Consider the following 23,275-nt stretch of genomic DNA (forward strand, 5'->3'; position numbering starts at 1 on the left):
CTTTATTGCGCTGAATTTTTTAAAAGTATTATTACTGTCCAGTCTATTTAATTGTCGTACATATCTGTACCTGGTTTATTGCCGTTACCAAACTTACTATGGGTTTACCACTTTCTTAGTCCTTACTCCTTACTAATAATTATATATTTTTGTGTCTTTGTAAAGCTCAACAACAAAGACGAGGCAGAGGTTTGAAGTGAAAAGGTGGAGAGATGGAAGAGCTAATGATAGCTGCGGTCTGAAGTGAAAAGTAGAGGTCTGCATCATTTCCTCCATAGTCTCTATTAGAGAGTCTCGAGGATTACAGCCGAGAAGATGCATTTGCCTTTTGGGATGTCGGCTTCTCATTAGAGATATTGGGGGTAATTCCACTTCTTATACATCTAGCTTGATTCTTCTTTTTACTCATCTTTTCATACATTTTTTTTTTTTTTTTTTTGGGTCTTGCTTAATTCAAAATTTTGGTTAATTGGATCTTCTTGAAACTATAAATCATTTAGTTACAGGGTTTGAAAGGACAAAAAATTGATCTTGTTTAGTTATGGAGATGATACGATAAGTGTGCTTAATTCAGAGCTTAGATCTTTCAAGGATAACGAATCATTCGTTGTTCCCTTCAGTTTCAATGTGATTTTTTTTTAAGTGTTCGTAGAGGGTTTAGTTGCATCAACTGATCAACATAGCCAATGAAGTAAGAATGGAAATGACGTTTTGATGGGGACATCAAGACGTACAGTAGAAGAAAGAAGAAGACCCAACCTTCTTTGTGGTTGGAGGATTAGAAGAAGAAGAAAGAAGAAGAAGAAAGGAAGGCTCGATCCAGCCTTTCCAGCGTTGGATAGAGTCCTCTCCTCCCAAATTTTGCCAAGATTGTGTGGCCCCCATCAAATCTGATAGTTTAATAGTTTTATTTCCTAAGATTTTGTTTATTTGAGTCTTTAAGTTGATTAGGAAACTAAATAATTATCCTATTGATTTCTTTTTAGAAAGTTTCTTTGTTTATGAAATAACATTCCTAGAATAATATTTTCCTTTTAGTAATTAGTCTCTTATTTATGTAAGGCCATTGGCCAAGGTTTCAAGGAATGAATAAAGATTATTGAAGGCAAAACAGCCCCCCCAAATCCCCCTACGTATTCTCTCTCGCTGCCCTCTCCCTCTTCTCATCTCTCACGGCTCTCTCCTATTCTCCTTCTCCCTTTCTCGACCTCCACCCCTCTCTTTTCTGTTTTCTGTCTTCCCTGTAGCTGCTGCCCTATTGTAGAAATTGTTCACCATCATTAGAGATTATCTCCATTGAAAAAACCCCCAACTGGGTTGCTGCTGGAACTTCTCCAACAATCGGGACTGTTGTTCTTTATCAAGTAGGGTGGGCTGCAACTCTTTATCTTGGAGGACCTCGAGTTCTTCTCTTCTCCTTAGACCTCAAACAACAAGTAAAGAACCCCCCTGTTCTACATTCATTGGCCTCCCATTACCTCCAGTAGTCCCCACTGAAATCTGAACATCTACCTTTTCTTTTTTTAAGCCAATACTTATTGTTTTCCCTAAAGAAACTTCTGCTGTTTTACCTTTCATTAGTTGGTTGATTTTTGGCATTGTTTGGTTTACTTAGTTTGCTTAATGTCTTGATAGACTCGTGCTAAACTTAACACATAGTTGCTGCCATGTTCCCTACCCCACATTTCCACCTGAAACTTGAGTGAGTTTATGTGCTTTTATGCTTAGACGATTATTGTTCATTGCTATATAATTCATTAATCTCACTTTACTTGCATGTCAATCTTGTTTGCTGAGCTTCCCTTACCCTGTCCAACCCAAGCCCTTTGAGTCTACTCTACTTGGCTAGTTAACCTTGTAGGAAACCTAGTCACCTAGGAACCCCCAACATCACGTTCTGATATGTGAAGGACTTTTCCATTTGTGGTGTGTACTCCTTTCTAGACCCATAGTCAGGTGTAAGTCGAAGGATTGAATCTATGAGCTTGAATTTGCAGAAAGTTTCATGGCATCTCTAGTAGGTAATGTGGGTTTTCTCAGCTGTTCTGTTTGTTGCTATGTTAATGTAAATTGGAGTAGATTAGGTACCTCATAGATTCTGATTTCTGATTACGAATTTGCAAATTGAAGGCATCTCTCATGATTCTAACTCACACTTGAAAAACAATATTATGTTTCTGTGTAATATAACTAGAGAGAGAGAGACCTACCTGTTAACTGAGGTGTTCGGCAGCTTAAATTCTTGACCCTCTGTTCGGCCACCGGAGGTGAGGGATGACCGAGAGAGACCTGCCCATGAACTGAGGTGTTCGGCAGCTTAAATTCTCGACCCTCTGCTCGGCCACCAAAGGTGAGGGTTATCTTGGGTTTGTGGAGGGCCGAGGCTTGAGAACGAAGGGGTTTATATCTTTCTAGGGTTTAATGTGGAAGTTTATCAGTTGAAAATATATCAAACCGACTGGATGGTTATTATTATTATTGAAGTTACCATTCAGTGTTGCTGTTTGCCCTAGAAATCTTTTGATCTGCTGCTTCTATTTTCAGGCTTTTATCTGTCCTACTATACGAACATAGAATCGTTGAAATTGTTTGGAAAGTGTTTAAGGTCTTGCTGGTTTTTGAATATGTTATTCATTGTTGGATCTGAAAGCTGATTGACTGCAAGCTTTGAAGAATTATAATTTTTTTTTTCTGCAACATATTTGAATCGAATAGGGTTTTAACATATCGTAATTTTTTTTTGTGATCTGTTTGATACTTAAAAGTGCTGGGAAAGCTAAATCAAGACTGCATTATCTGTATTCTTGTATTTTTTTAGTTATTTTGGTTTGCTATGTTTTACATTAAATGCTTGTTACTGTCTTAAGTTCCACTTATAATGAGAACATGCTCCACCCTCATTGCAATATTATTCAGCTATTTTCAAATTAATGCTGTATGATAGGTTGTAAGTTTCAATTTAATGTTGTTACTTAATTTCCCTAATCAAGCTCCACTTCCAGTTTTGATTCCTTGTTCAGAAAAATCTCACACAATGTCTTACATTTTCTATTCTTGTTTCCTTTGCATGGTAATCCTCATTCAATGACAGCCGGCAGGTCAGTAGTCCGTGATTCCCCTCGGTTGACAAGTGCAAATTCAATCGATTCATAATGTGGCTTGGAAGATATTGTACTTGGCAATCCTAATGAATAGAATTTCTTCCTGGTCCTTCCCTGCAATTAATATATTGGCTCCAACACATCCCATAAAATTTCAGCTTTCAAGTTTGAATCCCTATTTATATTTTTAGCTTCTGCATAAGGTTATTTAGATGTCAAGGGAAGTGATGAGTCTAATGCATAAATTTCCATCTATGGTTCATTTTTTGTGATGGCTTATTGATTAGTTCCTAACCTTCAATTTCTTTCAGTGCAGAACATATCGATCAGTCTTTCTCTGGGGAAACTAGTTGCCAATAAATCTCAATCTCATGGAGAAGGCTAAATTATAAAAGTTGGTTTGGAATCTGTTGAAATGCTCATTGTAATGAACATTGGCACTCTCCAAGTTCTATTGCTTCCATATGGTTCTGATGATGCCTAAAGCCCATGCCTTCTTCAGGTTCCATCGTGTGCATCTGCTCTTTTTCCCAACCTCAGGCTTCAATTCTTCCACCTTAACTCGTACCCTAAAAGCTTGGCTCTGCTCTACTTCATCTTCCTTTGAGAAAACCTTCGAACAATTGGTACCTGGAGATCCATTGGACACTGCTTCTGCTGAAATATTTCGGAATTATGGCTGCAACGACTCTGAAATATCGAAGATCTTCATCAGTCAGCCTTTGTTACGCAAAGCCAAGCCTGGAATTCTTCAACTGAAGCTCAATGTCCTTCATGGCTTGGGCCTCACCAGCTCCGATGTTGTTAAGCTCATTCATCACCGGCCACGATTGCTTTGTTGTCGCATATACATTGGAATTGATGAGCGCATCGAATTCCTTAAGAGCTTCTTTGGGTCTAGGGAGATGCTCTTCAAGGCTATCCTTAGGAACCCAACCCTCCTGAAAGAAAGTTTACTTGATCATCTCAAACGCTGCACTGCTCTCTATGAAGGATTTGGTATCACTAGGAAGGACTTGATCCCTTTGCTTATTTCTCGTCCCACCTTGATTACAAGAACCAAGCTTGATGATGACGAAAAGCTTGAGTACATCCGCAGAACTGGGCTATCCAAAGACTCAAAAATGTACAAATATGTTGTTTCTCTCATTGGCATCTCGCACGTCGAGACGATTCAGGAAAAGTTTGCAAACCTTGCAAAATTTGGTTTTTCTGAAGATGAGGTGATCGAATTTTTTGGTCGCTCCCCGACAGTGCTTACACTGTCTGTTGATAAGGTCCAGAGGAACATGACTTTCGTACTCGGGACAATGAAGCTCCATGCCAGCACGGTCCTTTATCACCCATTTCTCTTGTTTGCCAACCTTGAAACTGTGTTGAAGCCACGAGTTCTGCTGTTAGAGAAAACAAAGGTGATGGGTTTGGTTCCGCAGATTAAAGGGCCCACCATGATGAGAGCATTGAGAATGACGGAGTTGAGGTTTCTCAAGAAGTTTGTTAACTGCCATGACGAGGATGTCTCCAAGACCCTTTTGGCATTCTACGAGCAGACTAAGTGTGTCAAGCGGTTGGCAGAGGGCTCAAAGCGGGTTAAGATGAGAAAATTCCCTTTCTGAACTGCAGTTGTTTTTTCTCCAACCAGGTCATCATTCTTTTAGTTCATTAGGTTGATCCTAATTTATCCATTGTTACAATATTGGCAATGAAGGAATCATGCTTTTTACCATTGTTTGGTGGGATATGAGATTTTTGCTCTTAGCGTCTGTGTACTTACAAGTATTCCCATCCAATTCGTTTGCTTTGTTACATTTTCATTGTGAAATTACTTTTGTTGTTTAGATTTGTGATTCTTTGTGGTTGTCAAGGACTGCCAATACAAGGTAATCTCTTTGCTATTCTATCTGTTATGGAAACTCTTGTGTCATGTATTTCCGTTATTCCACAATCAATGGCACAAAGGGCAAAGAAGCTCATACCTCTGAATTTGTATCTAGTCAAAGAAAATCATGGTGTAAATTGTGGGCAAATATCTCTGTATGTGAGGCAGGATGCTATTACTCACCTTCTTCCAAGCTCAGACTGTATGGTTGATGTCATTGAAAAAGTTCATCAGAAGATCCTTAGAATACCATATCTGATTGAAGCAATACTAATGGGTCATGGGGAATTAAAATCGACTATGGGAGGCTTACACAATTGTTAAGAAGAATTTTTTCTTAATATGCTTATATGTGATGATCATATGCCTTAAATTTTTCATTTGTTTGAGTAAGCACCAATTTTATTAATTAAAACACAAAGTAACTACCAATGTAGTGTGTAAAACACCTTTTTTTGTCATCCCGAGCTAGGCAATGATGGGAATGCATTCCAAGATGTCATGGGGTCTTTTCAATGGCTCTGGTGGTGCACAGTGTAATGCCCAAAGTGCCTATGAGGTGGTGAGAATTGGCTAAGATCCTATCTTCCTAACTTTAGAAACGCGCAAGCAATTTTTCTTTACTTTCCATTTCTATTTCAACAGTTTCGTTTCACATATTTTATATGTGAAATTGTCCAACTAAGAAAGAAAGCATTTCAAGTATAATGCAAAGAATAGTGGGGATATTATGTGATTATATCCAAAATATATGATTCAAGCAAACGAGTCAAAAAAGAGAGTTGAATCAATGTGGGTAGTTTAGGTTAACCGATTTGCTTCTCATACAAGAGATTACATGAGGTTGAATGCTGCTCCTCCACCCCCTCACTAATTCTTATTTTAAAGTCAATGGGTTCTTGTCCTTTTTAATCTTATAACTGGCTGAATGAAAATATAAATATAGATCATTCCCTGGTCACCAGCTAACCTTTCAATAGTAAACTTTAGGCACTAGAAGAATCGAATCTAATTTCTAGATTGAAGAAGAATTATCAATGATCAACTCTGTGGCATGTATTGGTATAGACAAGAAATCCACCAAATTAGCCTACATCAATTACTGGCTCTATTTGTGGAATATTCTCTGGATATGGTTCACCATCTCAACAGTTGCAAATTAGAGGGATATGATTCTGAAGCATGTGATTTCACCTCCAGGTTATTATAATGCAGGAAAAAAATTTAATACTGATCATGAAAGCAATTACCAAATGAGAAGCATTTCAAAATTTATCATAGATGATAACAAGCAATAGCCAACCCTGCATCAGGAATTGATCAAAACCCCATACATATCAGTAAGAGGGAAGTGGTATTACTGTTCATTACTAAAGAGAGTTTCTCAACATTTTCTCTTTGCCTTTTCTATTGCTATTATTATTATTATTATTATTATTATTATTATTACTATTATCCTAAACTCATTGTTCCTACATGAGTGTCATCTTCTATAAAGCAGATTGAAAGATCATCTCGGCAAGTTCCTGCAACACAAGATTAAGAACTACATTTAGCTTCTCAAAAATATATTATCAAAGTTTATATCAGGGGTGTCCCAAGAAAACAAGGGCCAATGAATTCATGAACAAGGAGCTATATAACTAAACTATTGTGAACAAACAAAAGAAACACTTATAGAGGAGATTAACACCAAAATATCAGCAACAGCAAGGAAGTGCATATTGTCAACGCCTCAGTTTTAATTAAAATCAAAACCTTAAGAACGGCATTTGAGTTTTCATATAACCAGTTCAGCAATCCCTTGCACGCCAGTAACCTACTTGGATCATTTGATTCCCCGCCCCCCCTTTTTCCCCACGTGGCATGGTAATCCAACATTATTATCTTTGCTCATGTTTGAACAGGATCCATCTTTTCAGAGTCTAATGGTAGCTGGAGGATTAATTTTGCCAATCTAATTTGATGAACACAATGAAATTAGAATAAGCTGAATTAATGAAATGGTACTGAACTGCACAAAACAATGGGACCTTTAATACACTAATTCTTTCCTAAACCAGTTGCCACGAAAAAACCATTTTCTTAATATGATGGTAAAAAACTAATAATATGGAAAATGTCCAATATGAAGTTTTTCTTATTACCTGCTTGCCAGAAGCAACCTTTGGCTCTCCCCATTCCAAGGCTTTCTTTTCAAGCAGCTCAAAGTCAGCCTTGCCAGCCTATTAGAAGAAGCATAATATCTCATCAGCCATGGAAGGAAAGTGATTCAAGACAAAGAAAAGCTACTCAGATTTTGAAGGCACAAACCTCTATTAGAGCCCCAATTTCAGTGTCAAAACTCTCGTACCGTTTGCGGACAAGATCGGACAAAGAACCATCCTTCAAAACCCAATGAACCCCAAAAATCAGCAAGACTTATGAGAGAGAGAGAGAGAGAGAGAGAGAGAGAGAGAGAGAGAGAGAGAGAGAGAGAGAGAAAGAGAGAGAGAGAGAGATTCCTCACCTCAATCAGCTTGGCGACATTTCGAAGTCCACGAGCCAGGGTATCCATTCCAATTATATGAGCAATAAATAAGTCCTCAACATCTGTACTCTCTCTCCGTCTGTAACCCAGTTTGTGAAGTCAGCATGGTCCAATCTAATTTGATACCAGTAAATTTATTCCAAAGTCCTTGGGGGAAACAACAGGAAAGGAACAAGGTAAAAAATCAAAAAAAGAAACCAGACTAACAATTTTGCATCAAAGTTGAATCCTCCTGGTGCAATCCCTCCCTGTGCCAAATAAGAAAAACAAAAAGAGTACCAGTTAATGAAACGTAACCTAGTAAAATTTACATAAACAAAATAGCTAACAAACTTCATACCCATACATTTCTAACCACACTAAGCATCACTAAGGTTGCCTCTCCTATATCTGTAAGGAACTGATCCGTATCCCAACCTGTAACAGTAAAACAGCCATTGATTGAAACTAAGAAAATTTTCAACCCATATCCCCCAAAAAAAAAAAGATTTGTCTGGTAGACTGGGCATAATATAATTACCTATCTGGGGATCTCCAGTGTTTGCATCAATATTTCCTAGTAAACCATTGATTCTTGCAGTTTCAAGCTCATGGTGACAGCTACAAAGCATGGAAATATTTGAGTTGGTGAAGAATCAAATTCCATTTACGCTCAGGCAATGTTCTGAAATTCAAAATTGTATCTTATATGATACAGGGGAGAGTTACTGGTTTCAGATTGTAAATCCTACCATGGATCATAAGATTTTTTTAGCTTTGATAAAAGGTCCTAAGAATATTAAAAACTAAAACAAAAATAAGTAGGAAAATAACTGTCCATCTATCTCTTACCCTTTCCATCACATGAAAATATACTTTTAAGTTTTCATACATATCAGGGTTAGATGATCATCCGCAGTCAATTAACATATTTAATGCAATTCCGGGACACAAAACCTTTTTTGGGAATCACTATGGCCCACAAGAATGATAAAAATCTCAATGGTTGAGTGGCAATACCGCAAATAAATGGAAGTTCACAATTTCCTCTTGCTAAGTAACAGAATAAAAGACTCCAAGATAATAAATCAAAGGGAGATGCCTTTTTTTCTGGAATTCAGTCAAGACTAGGGATAACTTAAAAGAGAAGTTAGAAATGAGAGGCTTTAGCATCAAGAACAGAAATAGGGTTAGAATATTAATTTGAAGAAGACCTACTTCTTCAACCTTGAAGATACGAACACTGGTTTTGCCAGCTGTAGGAATTGAAAATGCTCCTTCATATGAACCTCGATTGCCCTGAAATTCTGGGTTATAATCCCCAACCCGAAGCCCTCTTGAACACAAAGATTCGTGTTCACCCAACCACCTAGCATTAATGACAAGTTGAAGTACATACTTGGGACTTTAAGGCAACTGGATACTCAATTGGCTCGAATTCAGCAACATTGGGGTGTACCAGAATTACCCTCAACATGCTGATCTCAACTTTATACCTCCACAGGAAGAGAGGAGAGTTTTAAGAACCTAAAGTCGGAGTTAAATTTGAATAGATTCCAGCAACTGGTGATGACATGGAAAAGATAGTGCTTGATGTTCCTACTGTAGAGGCCTAATTGAAAAGGTTGAAGCATACAAGGTTTAGACAATGGGTGGTGAGGTCATGATTAAGGAGCTCGGAATACAGTTGAAATGGAGGTTGACGAAGCCGTTCCGAAGATTCATACAAATGCACCTTGAAACAGGAAACAAAGTAAGCTCAAACTACAATTCCTAAGGCAACTATAATAATCTAATTGCAGTAAAATTACAAAAATAATGCATAACTCATAACCAAACATCAATTTTCTCTGGTTCAACTTTCAAAAATTTTATCAATTGACATCATGATCCCTACCACATTTCTGCTTTGAGAAAACAAATGTGAAAATTCAAAACAAAAACAGTGTAAAACTACAGTTTTCTTTTTTAAATCCTACTTTTGTAGTATTAGAAATGTAAGCAACAAAATTTTGAACATTTTGTAAATGCGGAAAATTTTGTATATATTCAGCCCCCTAGGATATGAAAGGAAAAAAAAAAAAAAAAGACAATCAATTTTGTATTAGGAATCATAGTTGTCATGGCATCTAGACGTTGGAGGAAGGAAAAAATCAAGACGACACCAACCAGGAGTCGAGGCGTAGCCTACTATGCTAGAAGTAGAGAAGATGTTGAGACTTTTGAAAGAGATTTTTGACTTCAAACCTAGATTTTTAATTATAGGTAGTCCCTTCAAACCTAGATTTTTTTTATAGGTAGGCCCCAAGGAGAGTTTAACTCATGACATCTTAAGTTCTAAACTGTGAGGTGTTGGCCCTTGCCAACTGAGCTACCCCTTGGGGTTCAAACCTAGGATTCATTAATCAGATGTTAGAAAATATTGTAAAACGTTAGATTCTAAAAAAAATTGTATCAAGCAACAACAGTAATAAGTTATCAACATATTAACTTCAGTACCATACTGGAAAACCAAACAGTCATACCTGTGACCAGAAAGGGTGGCATGGTTGCACTCAATGTTGATCTTAAATTCTCCTACAAAAAAAAAGTACAGCAACTCCGGTAAAGCATGGAACATGCATTGTTTCTTATGCCTTCAAATATCATTTAGAAAGGTAATTACAATATTCAACTAAACAACTAATCAGAAGTCGATGCATGTGTCTCTTGCAAGTCAATTGAAAATCTTGTGTGGTACTCCTTCAAGGTCTCTCTGGCTACAATCATGCATCTGTAAGAATAGTGAGCAAACTTAATGAAGAGAGAAGGAGAAGGAAAAGAAAAGAATATGATGCCTCTCAGCGGGCCAAAACATGGTTTAACAACTCTTCCACCACTAACCATCTACATTCAAAACTGACACTACCGTAAAAAATTTCTTTTGACTTCATTTAGTCCAAATCCAAGTTAATCTTGCTCATCAAAAACATCCTCCATTTGTTTGGCAGCAGCTGATGAGTTTCAATTCTAATTAAACACTAAATGCTTGCGCTTTTCACCATTAATTACCCTCCATCTCCACTGATCACCCGCAAGTATGACTTCCAATGCTACTATGCTAGCCTTTGAAAACCAGTTCCAGAGTATACCAAATCTTTCCGTACTCTGACATTATAGTTTGGTTATTGCGCTACAGACTTTCTTGTCTAAGAAATGAGATAGATTTATGGCCAGTAATATACTTGTATGACATGCAAAAGGAAAAAAAAAAAAGTACTATATAAAAAAAAAATGCAAACTAACAAAGCAAAAATGCAATTGTCACAGAACCTACATAAAAAGGACAACATATGTGTGCGTGTACACAATAGTCACACATTCTGTTGGCAATCACTTTGGTGTGATGTGTCCTCTTCAAACCACTACACATGATATGCTTTCATTTCTGTCACTTTGGTGTCTCATTATGTGTCCTCTTGAAATCACTACATATATGCTTTTCAAATCACTACATATAATAAAGTAGAGCCCCTAGGAAGGCACATTGGTTGCTATACCTATATTACCACCATATGGTAAGAGTATGCAGTAAGTTAGGATCAGAAACTTCAAAACTTGAGGAGCTAATCTCAGGATGGATGGCATAGTGTTCATACTACCTATGCCACCAGGAATTGTGAACTGTGGTAAACAAGTCATTGGGAGCTATGCATGATAGTAGCTAATCTCAGGACATTACAGATCTTAGATGAAAATAAATAATTTGACTGTCACATTTTAAATTAAATAGATGTGTGAACTTTCCAGCTGGTTCAGGCGGACATCAAGGTAAATGAACCCAAGATAAAAGCATTACATGGTTATAAATAACATAAGCTGGTTCAGGTGGACATCAACTTTCCAGCTTCAAGACCATCTGAAGGTAAATTTTTCTGGTTTTGTTTTATATCCTATACCTGTGGTTTAAATGTTGACTTATGGCTTAATAAAGAAAATAATTGAAGAAAAGTTCGATTTAACAGCCTAAATTACAAGAGAATGGAAATAAAAAAGTTGAAGTATAGTTCATTAAGAGCCTAAAGGAAAAACTAGATAGAAAAATACAGTCAATGTGATTGGGCCGAGCAGGTTTGGGGATCACCTGTTAGGCCATGTGTTCGTAGAAAATTAGCTGTGGTAGCAGCATCCCAGTCATACCTGACATAACACCATCAGGTTTGAAAGCAGAAAGCATCCCAAAAGAATTTTCAATGAAATCAAGTAGAAAGCATACTGGTGTTTGGTAGGTTCTTGAGGTTTGGGTTCAATCAGCAGAGTCCCTGAAAAGGAATAGTTCATTCAAACTTCAATAGACATAAAGAGAAGAAATTGCATATTAGAATTTGGTAAATAAATGGCTACTAAACTCAGAATAAAAGAAAGGCCAAGAAAAATTGGGAACAAGCCTATCATAAAATACATATCAAACATATGATTGGCTGATTTTCTCTACCTTTTTTTCAACAGTTTCCTTTATGAGTTATATAGTTACTCTATATATCTGTGTTCTGTGATGACAAGAGAAATATAAGGGGAAAAAAAAGGGTACCATTGAACCCGATCTTTTTCTTATAGGCTACAGCAGCTTCAAGAAACTTTGCCTGTGAAAAGAAAAGAGCTCACATTCAATAGATGGAATGGCAAAGGCAACACATATTGGTGCTGAACAAAATTCTACCTATAGCGGAAATTAGTACTCTAAGAAAGATGTGAAATATACCAAGTGATTAAGTTCTCTTTCCATATCAGTGTTCAAGAGAGTCTGATAACCCTCCCGACCACCCCAGAAAACATAATTTTCTCCTCCTAGATAATGTGTAACCTGTAGAAAAGATTATGTGCACTTAAGACGAACAAAATTCAGGGTACATCAGAATAAAATCCATATACTGGAGTACTCACCTCCATGGCTTTCTTGACTTGAGCTGCAGCATATGCATAAACACCTACTTCAGAGCTGCAATCAAAAGTTACCAAAATTAAATATTTGCTGCTCTTAAGGAATGTGAAAGTATTGGGAACATTGAAGTAGAAATCATGTACAACCTAGTAGCAGCTCCATGCATATAGCGTGGATGCAAGAACAACTGAGCCGTGCCCCACAAAAGATGGAACTTGGACCCCTGTAAAGCCATGCAGCATTTATTAAATGAAAGAAGTATCAACGCATCAGCAGCTAATGAAATATCATTCAAATAAAATCATGAGAATTTAGATTTGTAATTGATAAAGTGTTTAGAATGTCAGAGCCAGTTTATGTTTTTCTTTTTAATCAAAATCCAATCCTCATCCTTCAAAAAGACCACCTAAGTAGTGCTTGACCAGGACCCTCAAAACCAAGAGAATGCCTACCTCAACTGCAATAGGGATTATTACACCCTTGTAAGAAGTGTATAAACAAGACCACTTTGTCCAAAAGAAAAAATTAGATTAGCCAACACCATAGAAAGATTATCCATTCAAAATTTATTTTATTATGAACTCTTGGATCATTATTACTAAAATGAATTAAAAGTAAAAAGTAACATAATTTATACACAAAATTAAAATAGAAAAAAAAAAATAGTCTGCATTATTGAGACTTGTGACTAGGAAGAAGAGCCCAAGGCCTCCAAATAGAGATATGTCCCAAATGACAAATTTAATATATGATATGAGGAGAAGAAAATCTTTAAGCTTCATTTTATCTACAAATGAAGGCAATATATTTATTCTATCAATCAGCCAAGGATATTGACCAAGTCATCATCATATCATTACCTGAAGCTCTTTTGCAACAGCTACCACTTCATCCAAATTTGCATTTGTTTCCTGAAACAAATTGTGAAGTGCACCAATTAGACTAATATAGTACAACCAGTGCAGAAAAATAGACAAGAAACCATTTTTTTACATACAAATTTTCCAAAAATTTCAATCAAGATCTCTCTACAGAACTGTTAATGTTGTGTCTGAGATTGACGCACCTCAATGGTTTTACCATCTGGTGCAATATCCTTATCATGGAAGCACCAGAATTCAACTCCGAGCTTTTCTATAAACTCAAAGTTGGCTCTCACTGCATCATCAAGGAAAAGAAGCATATGAGACATCTATATAGCCCTCAGTGATAATAACAAAGATGGGTGGTTCAAGAATTTCCATCTTACTTCTTCTTTTGGCCATTGCTAATGAATTGGTACCATCTTCCCATGGCCAAAACTTTGTGGGTGCACCAAATGGGTCAGCGCCTGATCCACGGAATGTATGCCAGAAGGCAACACTAAATCTCAGCCAATCCTATCATTATAACATTATCGTTAGTGAAAAATCAGTAGGTTTCAAATTCGAATAAAGGTAAAATCTAGTAAAAAAAATAATAATAAATGAAAACTGAAACTTTTGCAAATCTGAATAAAAGAGAAACTGAAACCAACCTTCATTTTCTTTCCAAGAATATCTTCCTCAGCATTATACCATTTAAAAGCCAGACGATTCTTGCTAGAAGGACCCTAACGAATAAAAGAAATAAATGCAAATTAAAACATCAAATTCCAAAGAAAATAAAATTTTCCGTGCTCAAACAAAGGAAATGGCATTAAATTGTTGCAAGATTTCGAACAAATTAACATAACCTGATCTTAATTTCCTCTTAACAAAGAGCATCTACGCCTCTTACCTCGTACTTAATTTTGGTTATGCCGGGGAAGAACTCGCCTTCCCATTCATCAGATTCACTGCCACTGCATTTACTTCCAAGGTCAGCAGGGCAAGTTGATGGAGCAGAAGCAAACTGCAAGCGACAAAGATTGATGAATGAGATGCCATAAAGGACTGATAAAGAGCTGATAATTAAAAAATAAAATAAGAACTACACTTAGCAACTTATTTCTTACTGCTAGAAAGCAAACCACTTTCAAGCAAAGAACCAGCAATAGGATCTCTGCGGACTTCATTATTTATTATTTCTTTTCTCACACACAAAGCAACCCTGAAAAGAAATCATTAAAACATAAATCATCAGAAGAAAAAAAAAATCAATCTTTTTTATATGCATAGGCTATAATTTCATTCAAACAAGGTTGAACATGAATAGAAACACAACCCAGACCAATAACCGATCAGAAATTTGTAACAAGTTCTGTAGAGATCAGAATCAAAATAAATTACAAGGAAAAAATCTTAACCCAAGGCCCTATCAAGAAAATCAAATAGAAGATGAAAAAATGTTTAGAAAAATTAGAAAAATTTCCCAAAGTATATTGTAGAACAACTCTATCAGGACACTAACACAATTAAATTTTTATCCCAACCTAATGTTGGTATTAAAAAAAAAAAATGAACAATATCAATGTCGTTTTTAATAGGGAATTCCACCATTAAAAATATCAAGATCAGGAAATCCATCTTAAAATTTCAATAAAAAATAAAGAAGAAAATCAACTACATTGAATAAAAGAACAATCAATCTATGATCATCACTCCTTCTAAATCATTGCAAATTTAATCCAATCCTTCATCCTTAAGAAGATTAGAAGAAGAGTGGGGGAGAGTGAGAGAAGAACGAACCTGAGCATGCAATGGAGTTTGGGAGGACGAGAGGTGGTGGATGAGCCCAAACCGAGTACAGATGGGATTTAGTAGGTTGCGAGATATGGGGATTAGAGTGGGATTCGTGTTTATCTCTCCCCTTATCACGTCTCTTTTCTGGTAAAACCTTCATCACGTCCCTCAAATCTTCTCTTTCTCTCTCTAAACCCATCACGCACATTTATTCTCTCTATCTCACACGTGAGCTTCGTCCCCCTTTTCTTTCTCCATTCTCCCTCATCAAGATTTCCAACAACAAAAGGAAACTTTCCAAACTACCCGAATAAAGCTCTCCAGTCTCCACTTTCCTTCTTTCTCTAACTTATCCCAAGTCTCTCTCCCTCTCCCTCTCCCTCTCGAACTCAACTATGGCACCGCTATCATTAACCTCTTCGTCCCCACAATTAAGGTACTCTGGTTCGTTCTTTCGTTTCAGAAAAAAGAAAAAAAAAAATCAAATCTTTGTGGTTCATTTTCTATTGTTAGAATCGTTAATGTTTTTTGATTTATTTAGACTTCAAGGATGCCTCCATAGTGATGTTCTTGGATGGTTGTCGTATTCTCTCTCAGGTTATGTTCTTCAATTTTTTTTTCCTCTTCTCTTGATTACCAAACATAGCCTCATGGTATGAATGCGTGGATTTAGATTGGGAGCATCACCCCTATGAGAAGGGCTGGACGCTAATTTCTTTTTGTGATTCATGTGACAATCCCATGGTCCATGTTGGGTCCAAGATGAAATAAATTGACTTTAGTGAGGAGGTTAGTTATTCTTTTCTTCCAGGGAGTATCAAATGTAGGAGCAAAGTGACTGTTACCTCGATAGGATTTAGGAGAAATGAAATCTTAAGGGTAGAAAATGACCAAGGGTAGCAAGGTTAACAACCAAATATTTTTTCAAAAAATATGGGGTAAAGGAATTATTTTTAGTTTCTTGTGTTTTTTAGTAAGTGTAAAGGAAGTGTTTTAGTGGAATTGTCTTCTTCTTCTATAATCAGGATATTTATAGAGATATACGAGAATCCTTTTAACATAAGAAAACATACTAAAATGGGGCGGAATACATAAGGTAAAAAACTAATAAAGAAGGAACTAATATGGGCTATATACATAACTACATAAGGTAAGAGACTAATGTGGGAGGATAAGGATTGACATTGTCAGCCCCTTATCTCCAGTTGTAATTCCAATCAACCTTATCTCCAACTGTAATTCAAATGAGCACAACTAATACTCCCGCATGATAATCAATTTCGATATGTGTTGGTGTGCTTGTGAACACGAGATTGACGCTAATGTGAATGGCCGCCTGATTGTCACAAAAGAGAGGGATCAATTGATCAATAGGGATACCGAAATCTTGAAGTAGAGAAGTTAACCACACCAGCTCGCAAGTGACCATTGCCATGGCTTTATATTCGGCCTCACAGAGGACTGAGAAATTGTAGTTTACTTCTTCATCTTCCAAGAGATAGGACTCGACCCAAGGAAGACAAGGTAACTCGTAGTGGAGTGGCATGTCATGGGACAACTAGCCCAATCAACGTCCCAAAATACACGAAGGGATAAGGTACTAGTAGTGGGGAGAAAAATACCCTGGCTAGGAGAGCTATGCAGATACTGAAGGAGGCGAGTAACAACGTCCATATGCGGTTTGCGAGGTTGATGCATAAATTAGCTGAAAATATGAACACTATGCACAATATCTGGACGAGTGATAGTGAGATAAAACAAACATCCAATCAAACGGCGATAATGTCACACCCCGTTCACACTGAACCGGAGCGGTGACCGGGTTAACACCGGTTAACCCATACCTGCCAGGATCATCATATACTGTATTCCACCACAGCATACACACACTAACACAAGATCATCAAATCAGCGGAAGACTAAGTTTTACCTGTAATAATTCCCATATACCTGATACCCAAATGGCGATACCATAATTATATACATTTGGGGCCCGAAGGCATGATATATATACACAAAAAGAATAAAGTTTGAATATCAAATATATACAGGAAATTATCAAAAACATCAGAGTACACAGCCCGGCATCGGTATCAAGGCTGGAGCTCAGCTCGGCCTCAGAACCGCTGCCCCGCAACACAACTCTCACACGTGCAGTCTACGCCGTGCTCAAACTCCTCATGGGTCCACCAGTCCTCCTCAGGAAACTCGACTGTGGGACCCACCCCTTGCTCCTCAGGTGCATGACCTGCAAAATCATCTAAAAAGGGGTGTACACGTGGAATGAGCTCACTAGCTCAGTAAGTAGAGAGGTGGACCACACACAACAGTCCACACATCACAACACATCATATGCACTACATGCCATGCAAGTCATTTTAAATCACATACACCTAAACAACATTTCTAAGTCTTTGGTTTTAGTGCTACTACAACCACAGTGCGCGTATACTCCGGGTACGAGCCGCGAACTCCCTCCCGCGATACGCCCATAGGGCTGTTGGAGAAGGCCCACCGTGAGTACTCGGAAAAATAAAGACAATGCCGTCCACCGGCTCTCAACAGAAATGTAAATAAATTAAATGACAGTGCTGACTCCAGCAATTTAAAAGCAGTACGATTGGCCCTCTTGAAATACCACCGGGGTTGCCGACTGTCCTACATGACTCACCGGGCGTAATGCCTAACCGCCACAGTGTCCGACAACCGAGACCCCTGCTTCCCCCCAAATGGCAACCCAACACCTTAACCCCTGTTGGGAAGGGTCATAGCACGGGATGGTGAAATCCTAATACCGCATGCTCCTATATGTAGTACGACTGCATAGTACCTCCGTGTCCCATACCACGGGCCACCAATGCATTCGTTTCCAAGCCGACCGCTGCATCTAGTCTATCAAGGCATTATGCAACATGATGTACACATTCAACATATAACATCACATTCAATTTGCATTTGAAAAGTAAACATAGCATAAATGCACATCAATGTGTGAAATGACTAATCTATATAGCATATTCATGATGACATGACTAAATTAGATATAGTTATATGAATGCCAAACAAATGCCTTGAAATAGGCCAAACGTCCTCTCTCTCCACTTACTTGTAGCGTATAAGGAGTCCCGCTCGGTACGGGTGAGATCCGGAGCGAATCGGGAAGGCTTTGGTGAACCTAACAAAATTGAGCGGGGTTAGTACTTCACCATTTTAGAATCAAAATTAATGAAATCTGACGTCAAAATCGTGTTTAGAACGTCGAAAGAAGGTCCCACGTCCGATTGGACTCGATCGGACCCAAAAATCACATTCTGGCCACTCGGGTGGGTCACTCAGGTGGGTTGTCTACCCACCGGTCCTACCCGTCGGTTTTGGACCGGCGGGTATGGACCCACCGGTAGGACCCGCCGGTCCTACCCGCCGGTTTGGCCAGAACCCCTCTGGTCCTCTCAGGTGGGTGACTCAGGCGGGTAGGGACCCGCCGGTTTCACCCACCGGTTTTGGCGGAAAAACCCCAGTTTCTTCTCAACTTCCTCCATTCCTTGGGGACCCAAATAGGGCTTTTCTCAACCCATTCTTCACACCTTTAGAGTCCTATAGGATGGTTCTAGCTTAGATTTAAGTTAGATTCAAATGAGGGGAACCATCTTACCTTCTTTGTCCAAGAATGACTTCAAACCCTCCAAATCACTTCCAACTCACAATGCTCCTTCTACCTTGTCAATATCTCTTCAAATCCTTCAAGATCAACACATAAATCATCTATTAAACCTTAGATTCATCATTTCAAAGGGTGTTTACAAGATCTTGAGAAACCATACTCGAATCAAGGGTTTGAAGCGTGGGTATGGTGAATGTTCATAAAACCCAACTTTTCTTACCTCCAACTGTAGATCTCGAGTCGAAGATTACTCTCCCGGCACCAGAATGGCAAGATCGAGCTTCGGCGCCATTGAAATCCTCCCTTTCTTCCTCTTCCTTTCTTCTTCCCTTTCTTTTTCTCTCTCCTCTTTACTTTTCCCACCAGAGGTACGGGGGTAATAAATGGAAAGAAAAGAAGTCATAAAGCTTTATATACTATTCCTATTTAAGTGAATAGTGATGGATGGGTCACTCAGGTGGGTAGGTGTACCCACCGGTCATACCCACCTGAGAGTCAAAACTTGGGACTTTGACCGGGCTCTGACCTCGGCTCGGACCCTACCCCAAGCATACAATGTAGCATACGTATATAACCTTAAAATACGGATATAATACCTGTTCTATCCGTACATAGCCTTATGGTAGGTGCACGTACACGGTTTGGGCACTCCCGTCTCTTCTGGCACTGGCTCGGACTTGTCGGGCCAGCCGGTGTTTAAGGTCACCCGTGCCATCATAGCCCATAAGGAACTCGCTCTAACATCCTCTGGCTCGGTTCCTGCATGGTTAAACCGGTTCAACCACGAAATCAGACCGGGTTTAAGAAGCGGGATATTACAGATAAGGCACAAGATCAGGAAGAATTTCACCATTGAAATCAGTTAACCTGAGATGTTGTTCCATTGGAAAAGTGGCAGGGCTAGTACCTGTGGGACCAGCATCAGATAAGATATCCAATGTGTATTTCTGTTGATTGAGAAAAATACCCTTTTTGGAGCGAGCCATCTCAAGGCCAAGGAAATATGTCATATGCCTAAGGTCTTTGATTCGAAATCGTTGGTGAAGAAAATTCTTTAAGGCAGCTATGGGCATAGAATTTGAGCCAGCAATAAGGATGTCCCGTAGACCTCTAAGAAAAAGAGAGTAATCGGCAGTGGATTGAGTGAAACCAATATCCATTAGAGCACTTGAAAATTTGGCAACCCAATTATGAGAAGCCTACTTTAAAACATAAAGAGATTTATAGAGGCGACAAACAACCTACTCCCCCTTGTTGTAACTAGGAGCCAAAGTCATGTACACTTCTTCATCAAGGTCGCCATGTAAGAAGGTGTTATTGACATCAAGGACCCATACGTTAACAAGTTTGGCAACAGATGCATAGGTCTCATGAAAGTCAACGCCCTCAGTTTGGGTATACCCCTTGGCTACCAAACAAGCTTTGTAACGCTCGATAGAACCATCCGGATGTTGTTTAATCTTGTAGACTCATTTACATCCGATGAGTCTTTTGTGAAGCGGCAAGGGAACAAGTGACCAAGTGTTATTTGCTTCAAGAGCCTCAATTTTAGCATGCATAACGTCCTTCCAATCGGGGGACAAAATTGCTTTGGAAAAGCTAGTGGGCTTAGCAGATGAGGAAAGAGACCTGATAAACTTAAGATGAGAGGGTGAGACCTTGCGATAAGATAAAGGAGAACCAAGGGGGACGAGTGTACCTATGTCAGAAGAAGATTTGGTGTGGGTAGCAGAGCATATGTATTCCTACAAATGGGAGGGGTGGTTATGAGATCTAGTGGAACGAAGCGACAAAGGTGTACGCAAATGGTGGTGGTGGAGGGGAATGGATGGTGGAGGATGTCGGTACTATGGTCTATGCAGGGGTATCGGAAATGGGGGCGTGGATGGAAATGGCGGGTTAGGGTTAGAAGGTTCTAAAGAGGTTTTAAGATTAGGAATGGGAAGAGGTAGGTAGAGGTGATGAGTGGGTCATTTGTATGAGAAGAAACAACATATTCAAAGAAAACAACAACACGACTAGTGTAAACCTTGCAAGAATTAAGGTCCAAAATCTTGTAACCTTTTAGAGCAAAATGATACCCGATAAAAATACCTGGACAATCACAAGGAACAAATTTGTGCTTAATTGTGGAATGATTGTGCCCATAACAAAAACATCCAAAAGTTTGAAGATGGGCATATGCTGGAGCTTTATTAAAAAGTAGGTCAAAATGAGTTTTTCCCTTTAGAAGCTTGGTAGGCAATCGATTAATGATGTGTATGGTAGTAAGAATGCATTCAGCCCAAACATCTTGGGGAAGATTGGATTGAAGTAAAAGAGTACAAGCAACATTGAGGAGATGCCGGTGTTACACTTTTTTGTTGTGGTGTGTCAATGCAACTATGTTGATGGATAACACCATGGGTGTGTAAAAAAGTTGGAGGCAGCTTTATTAAAAATTCCTAATCATTATTGATACATATTTGTTTAATTTGTCAATTGAATTGGGTTTTAACCATTGCAAAAAAAATCATGTAAATGAGGCCAAGTGTCAGATTTAAAGTCTATGAGAAAAACCCAAATGCAACAAGAAAAATCATCGACAATTGTTAGGAAATATCTAGCACAACAAATAGAAGGGATAAAGTAAGGACTCCAAACATCGGAATGTATTAAATCAAAACAAGAAGAAGTAGATATGGAACTAGAAGGAAAAGGTAAACGGCATTGTTTTGCCAAGGGACAAATAATGCAAACACATTTAGTAGAAACTGAAATGCAAGAATTAATACAAGACAAAAAAATTGTAATGATGTGGTATGGATGACCCAAACACCAATGCCAGACATAAGATGTGGTAGGGTGGGTGGACGAAGTAGCAATGATGGAGGGAGCCAATTCCAAGTAGTACAGGCCACCATGCTCTTTACCAAACCCAATCGTCCTCTTCGTTTGTAGGTCTTGAAAGACAGTGATGAGAAAAAAATGTGACTGAGCACCGGAGAGCTTGAGTTTGTGCACTAATAGATAATAAATAAAAAAGAAAAGAATGAACACATATAACATCTTTGAGGGTAGGGAAGGGGTGGGTTGTAAGTGTCTAAATGGGAAACAAGAGCAGTGTTACCAGTGGGTAACTAAATGGGAGAAGTATGAGGAACAACAGTAATAGGATAAAAAAATTGAAGATTGGAAGCCATATGAAAATTTGCACCATAATCAATAATCTAGTGGGAAGGGGAATTACCTGCAGCATTTGCCAATGGAGTGAGATTACCCGATTGAATCAATTTCAACAATTGTTGATATTGCTCGGAGTGAGTGATGGGGCGGAATCTGTGTCAGAAATGGAAGCCGCAAATGATCATGCAAGCGGTGCAAGGGATGATGAATATGTTTTCTTAATATTGCGCTTAGGAGGATAACCATGCTTCTTGAAACAACGAGAATCAGAGTGACCATCCATACCACAAAAATCATAGTTGTACAGAGGCTTCTTATCTGATTTAGAAACCGTATGAGGGGTTGTAGCGGCAAGAGCAGACTGAGTCAATGTTGGGCAATGCTATGGAAGCTCTTGGAGAGAGCGATGATATTCCTCTTGCAACAAAAGAGAATAAGCACGATTGATGTTGGGTAGTGGTTCCATTAAGAGAAGCTGACTCTGAACAGAAGAATTAGAGTCATTAAGATCCATTGAAAATTCAAGCAACTGATTGAGTTGGAGAATGTCTGTGTGTTTGGAGATGACACCACAAGTAAAGGGTGACCATGAGTTAACGAAGCCAGTTCGTTCCAAAGTCCCTTGAGAATTGTATAGTAGGAAGCCAAAGAGGTTGTACCTTGGCAATGATTGGAGATGGTACGGATTTCAAAAATCCAAGGAGCATTATTTTGAGAGAAACGATCATGAAAATCTAGCCAAACCTTGTGAACAGTAGAAGCATAAATGTTAGATCAAACACTAAGAAATATGAAAATAAATAGACAAAAGATCCACACGACAAAGAGATTTAACGGGGTTCATACATTAGGGTGGTGTGCTACGTCCTCGGGCTAAGAAAAAGATGTTTCACTATGTAGAAGAGAGATTACATCAAAACAGCTGTGAGAAAACTGTCCCTGAAACCCTAGCTTGAAAAATCTCCAAAATACAATGATTTTCTCAACAAGACAACAGTACATTATATACTTCAAGTCGCGGCTTCCATCACAGATCTTAGAAAACTTCCTATTCGGGTCACCACCAAATATATGTCGGATCGGATCAATCTTAAAAACGGGTCAAGAATTCGAGGCAAACTTAACAATAAAGAATGCTGCTAGCAATGTCAATGGAAAGAACATTGAGAAGCCAAGAAGGATGATGTTGTTGCAGCGTGTCCATTGTTGTAAAGAAGGTTGGGTTGGGCAATGAGCCATCAATAAAACTAAGCATGTGTTTGGCTTCAAGAACCATTCGCATAGCACAAGTCCAAGTGGGGTAGTTGTCATCATGCAGAGGCTGAGTGACGAGTATAGTGCCAGAATTGTGCAAATGATCGATGCATAAAAAATGGAGAAGAATCATCAAGTGGGAG

General features: G+C 38.5%; 2 protein-coding genes across 6 annotated transcripts; one reads left to right on the forward strand and one right to left on the reverse strand.

The window, feature by feature from the left end:
- Positions 1-148: 148 nt before the first annotated feature.
- On the forward strand, positions 149-4,939 carry LOC122094297. Of its 4 annotated transcripts, none has more exons than XM_042665059.1 (3): positions 149-362; positions 3,092-3,098; positions 3,413-4,939. In XM_042665059.1, exon 3 carries the CDS (start codon positions 3,566-3,568, stop codon positions 4,715-4,717), a length of 1,152 nt encoding a protein of 383 aa, XP_042520993.1. In that variant the 5' UTR covers positions 149-362; positions 3,092-3,098; positions 3,413-3,565; the 3' UTR covers positions 4,718-4,939. The 4 variants fall into 4 exon arrangements, with proteins under 4 accessions (XP_042520993.1, XP_042520994.1, XP_042520990.1 ...); XM_042665060.1 differs by having other exon boundaries at positions 3,418-4,939; XM_042665056.1 differs by lacking the exon at positions 3,092-3,098.
- A 1,287-nt stretch (positions 4,940-6,226) lies between these two features.
- Positions 6,227-15,439, reverse strand: LOC122092827 (xylose isomerase-like). Of its 2 annotated transcripts, none has more exons than XM_042663119.1 (21): positions 15,059-15,439; positions 14,386-14,480; positions 14,169-14,282; positions 13,927-14,001; positions 13,660-13,789; positions 13,477-13,568; positions 13,271-13,321; positions 12,557-12,633; positions 12,413-12,467; positions 12,231-12,332; positions 12,060-12,111; positions 11,745-11,790; positions 11,613-11,668; positions 10,015-10,066; positions 8,031-8,110; positions 7,851-7,927; positions 7,718-7,758; positions 7,490-7,589; positions 7,294-7,365; positions 7,128-7,205; positions 6,227-6,506 (listed from the first exon to the last, which is right to left on the reverse strand). In XM_042663119.1, the coding sequence occupies exons 2-21, from the start codon at positions 14,443-14,445 to the stop codon at positions 6,471-6,473; spliced, it is 1,446 nt and encodes a 481-aa protein (XP_042519053.1). In that variant the 5' UTR covers positions 14,446-14,480; positions 15,059-15,439; the 3' UTR covers positions 6,227-6,470. The 2 variants fall into 2 exon arrangements, with proteins under 2 accessions (XP_042519053.1, XP_042519054.1); XM_042663120.1 differs by having other exon boundaries at positions 7,857-7,927; positions 15,059-15,435.
- Between the last annotated feature and the right edge of the window lie 7,836 nt (positions 15,440-23,275).

Source organism: Macadamia integrifolia, chromosome 11, assembly GCF_013358625.1.
Source record: "Macadamia integrifolia cultivar HAES 741 chromosome 11, SCU_Mint_v3, whole genome shotgun sequence".
NCBI lineage: Eukaryota > Viridiplantae > Streptophyta > Magnoliopsida > Proteales > Proteaceae > Macadamia > Macadamia integrifolia.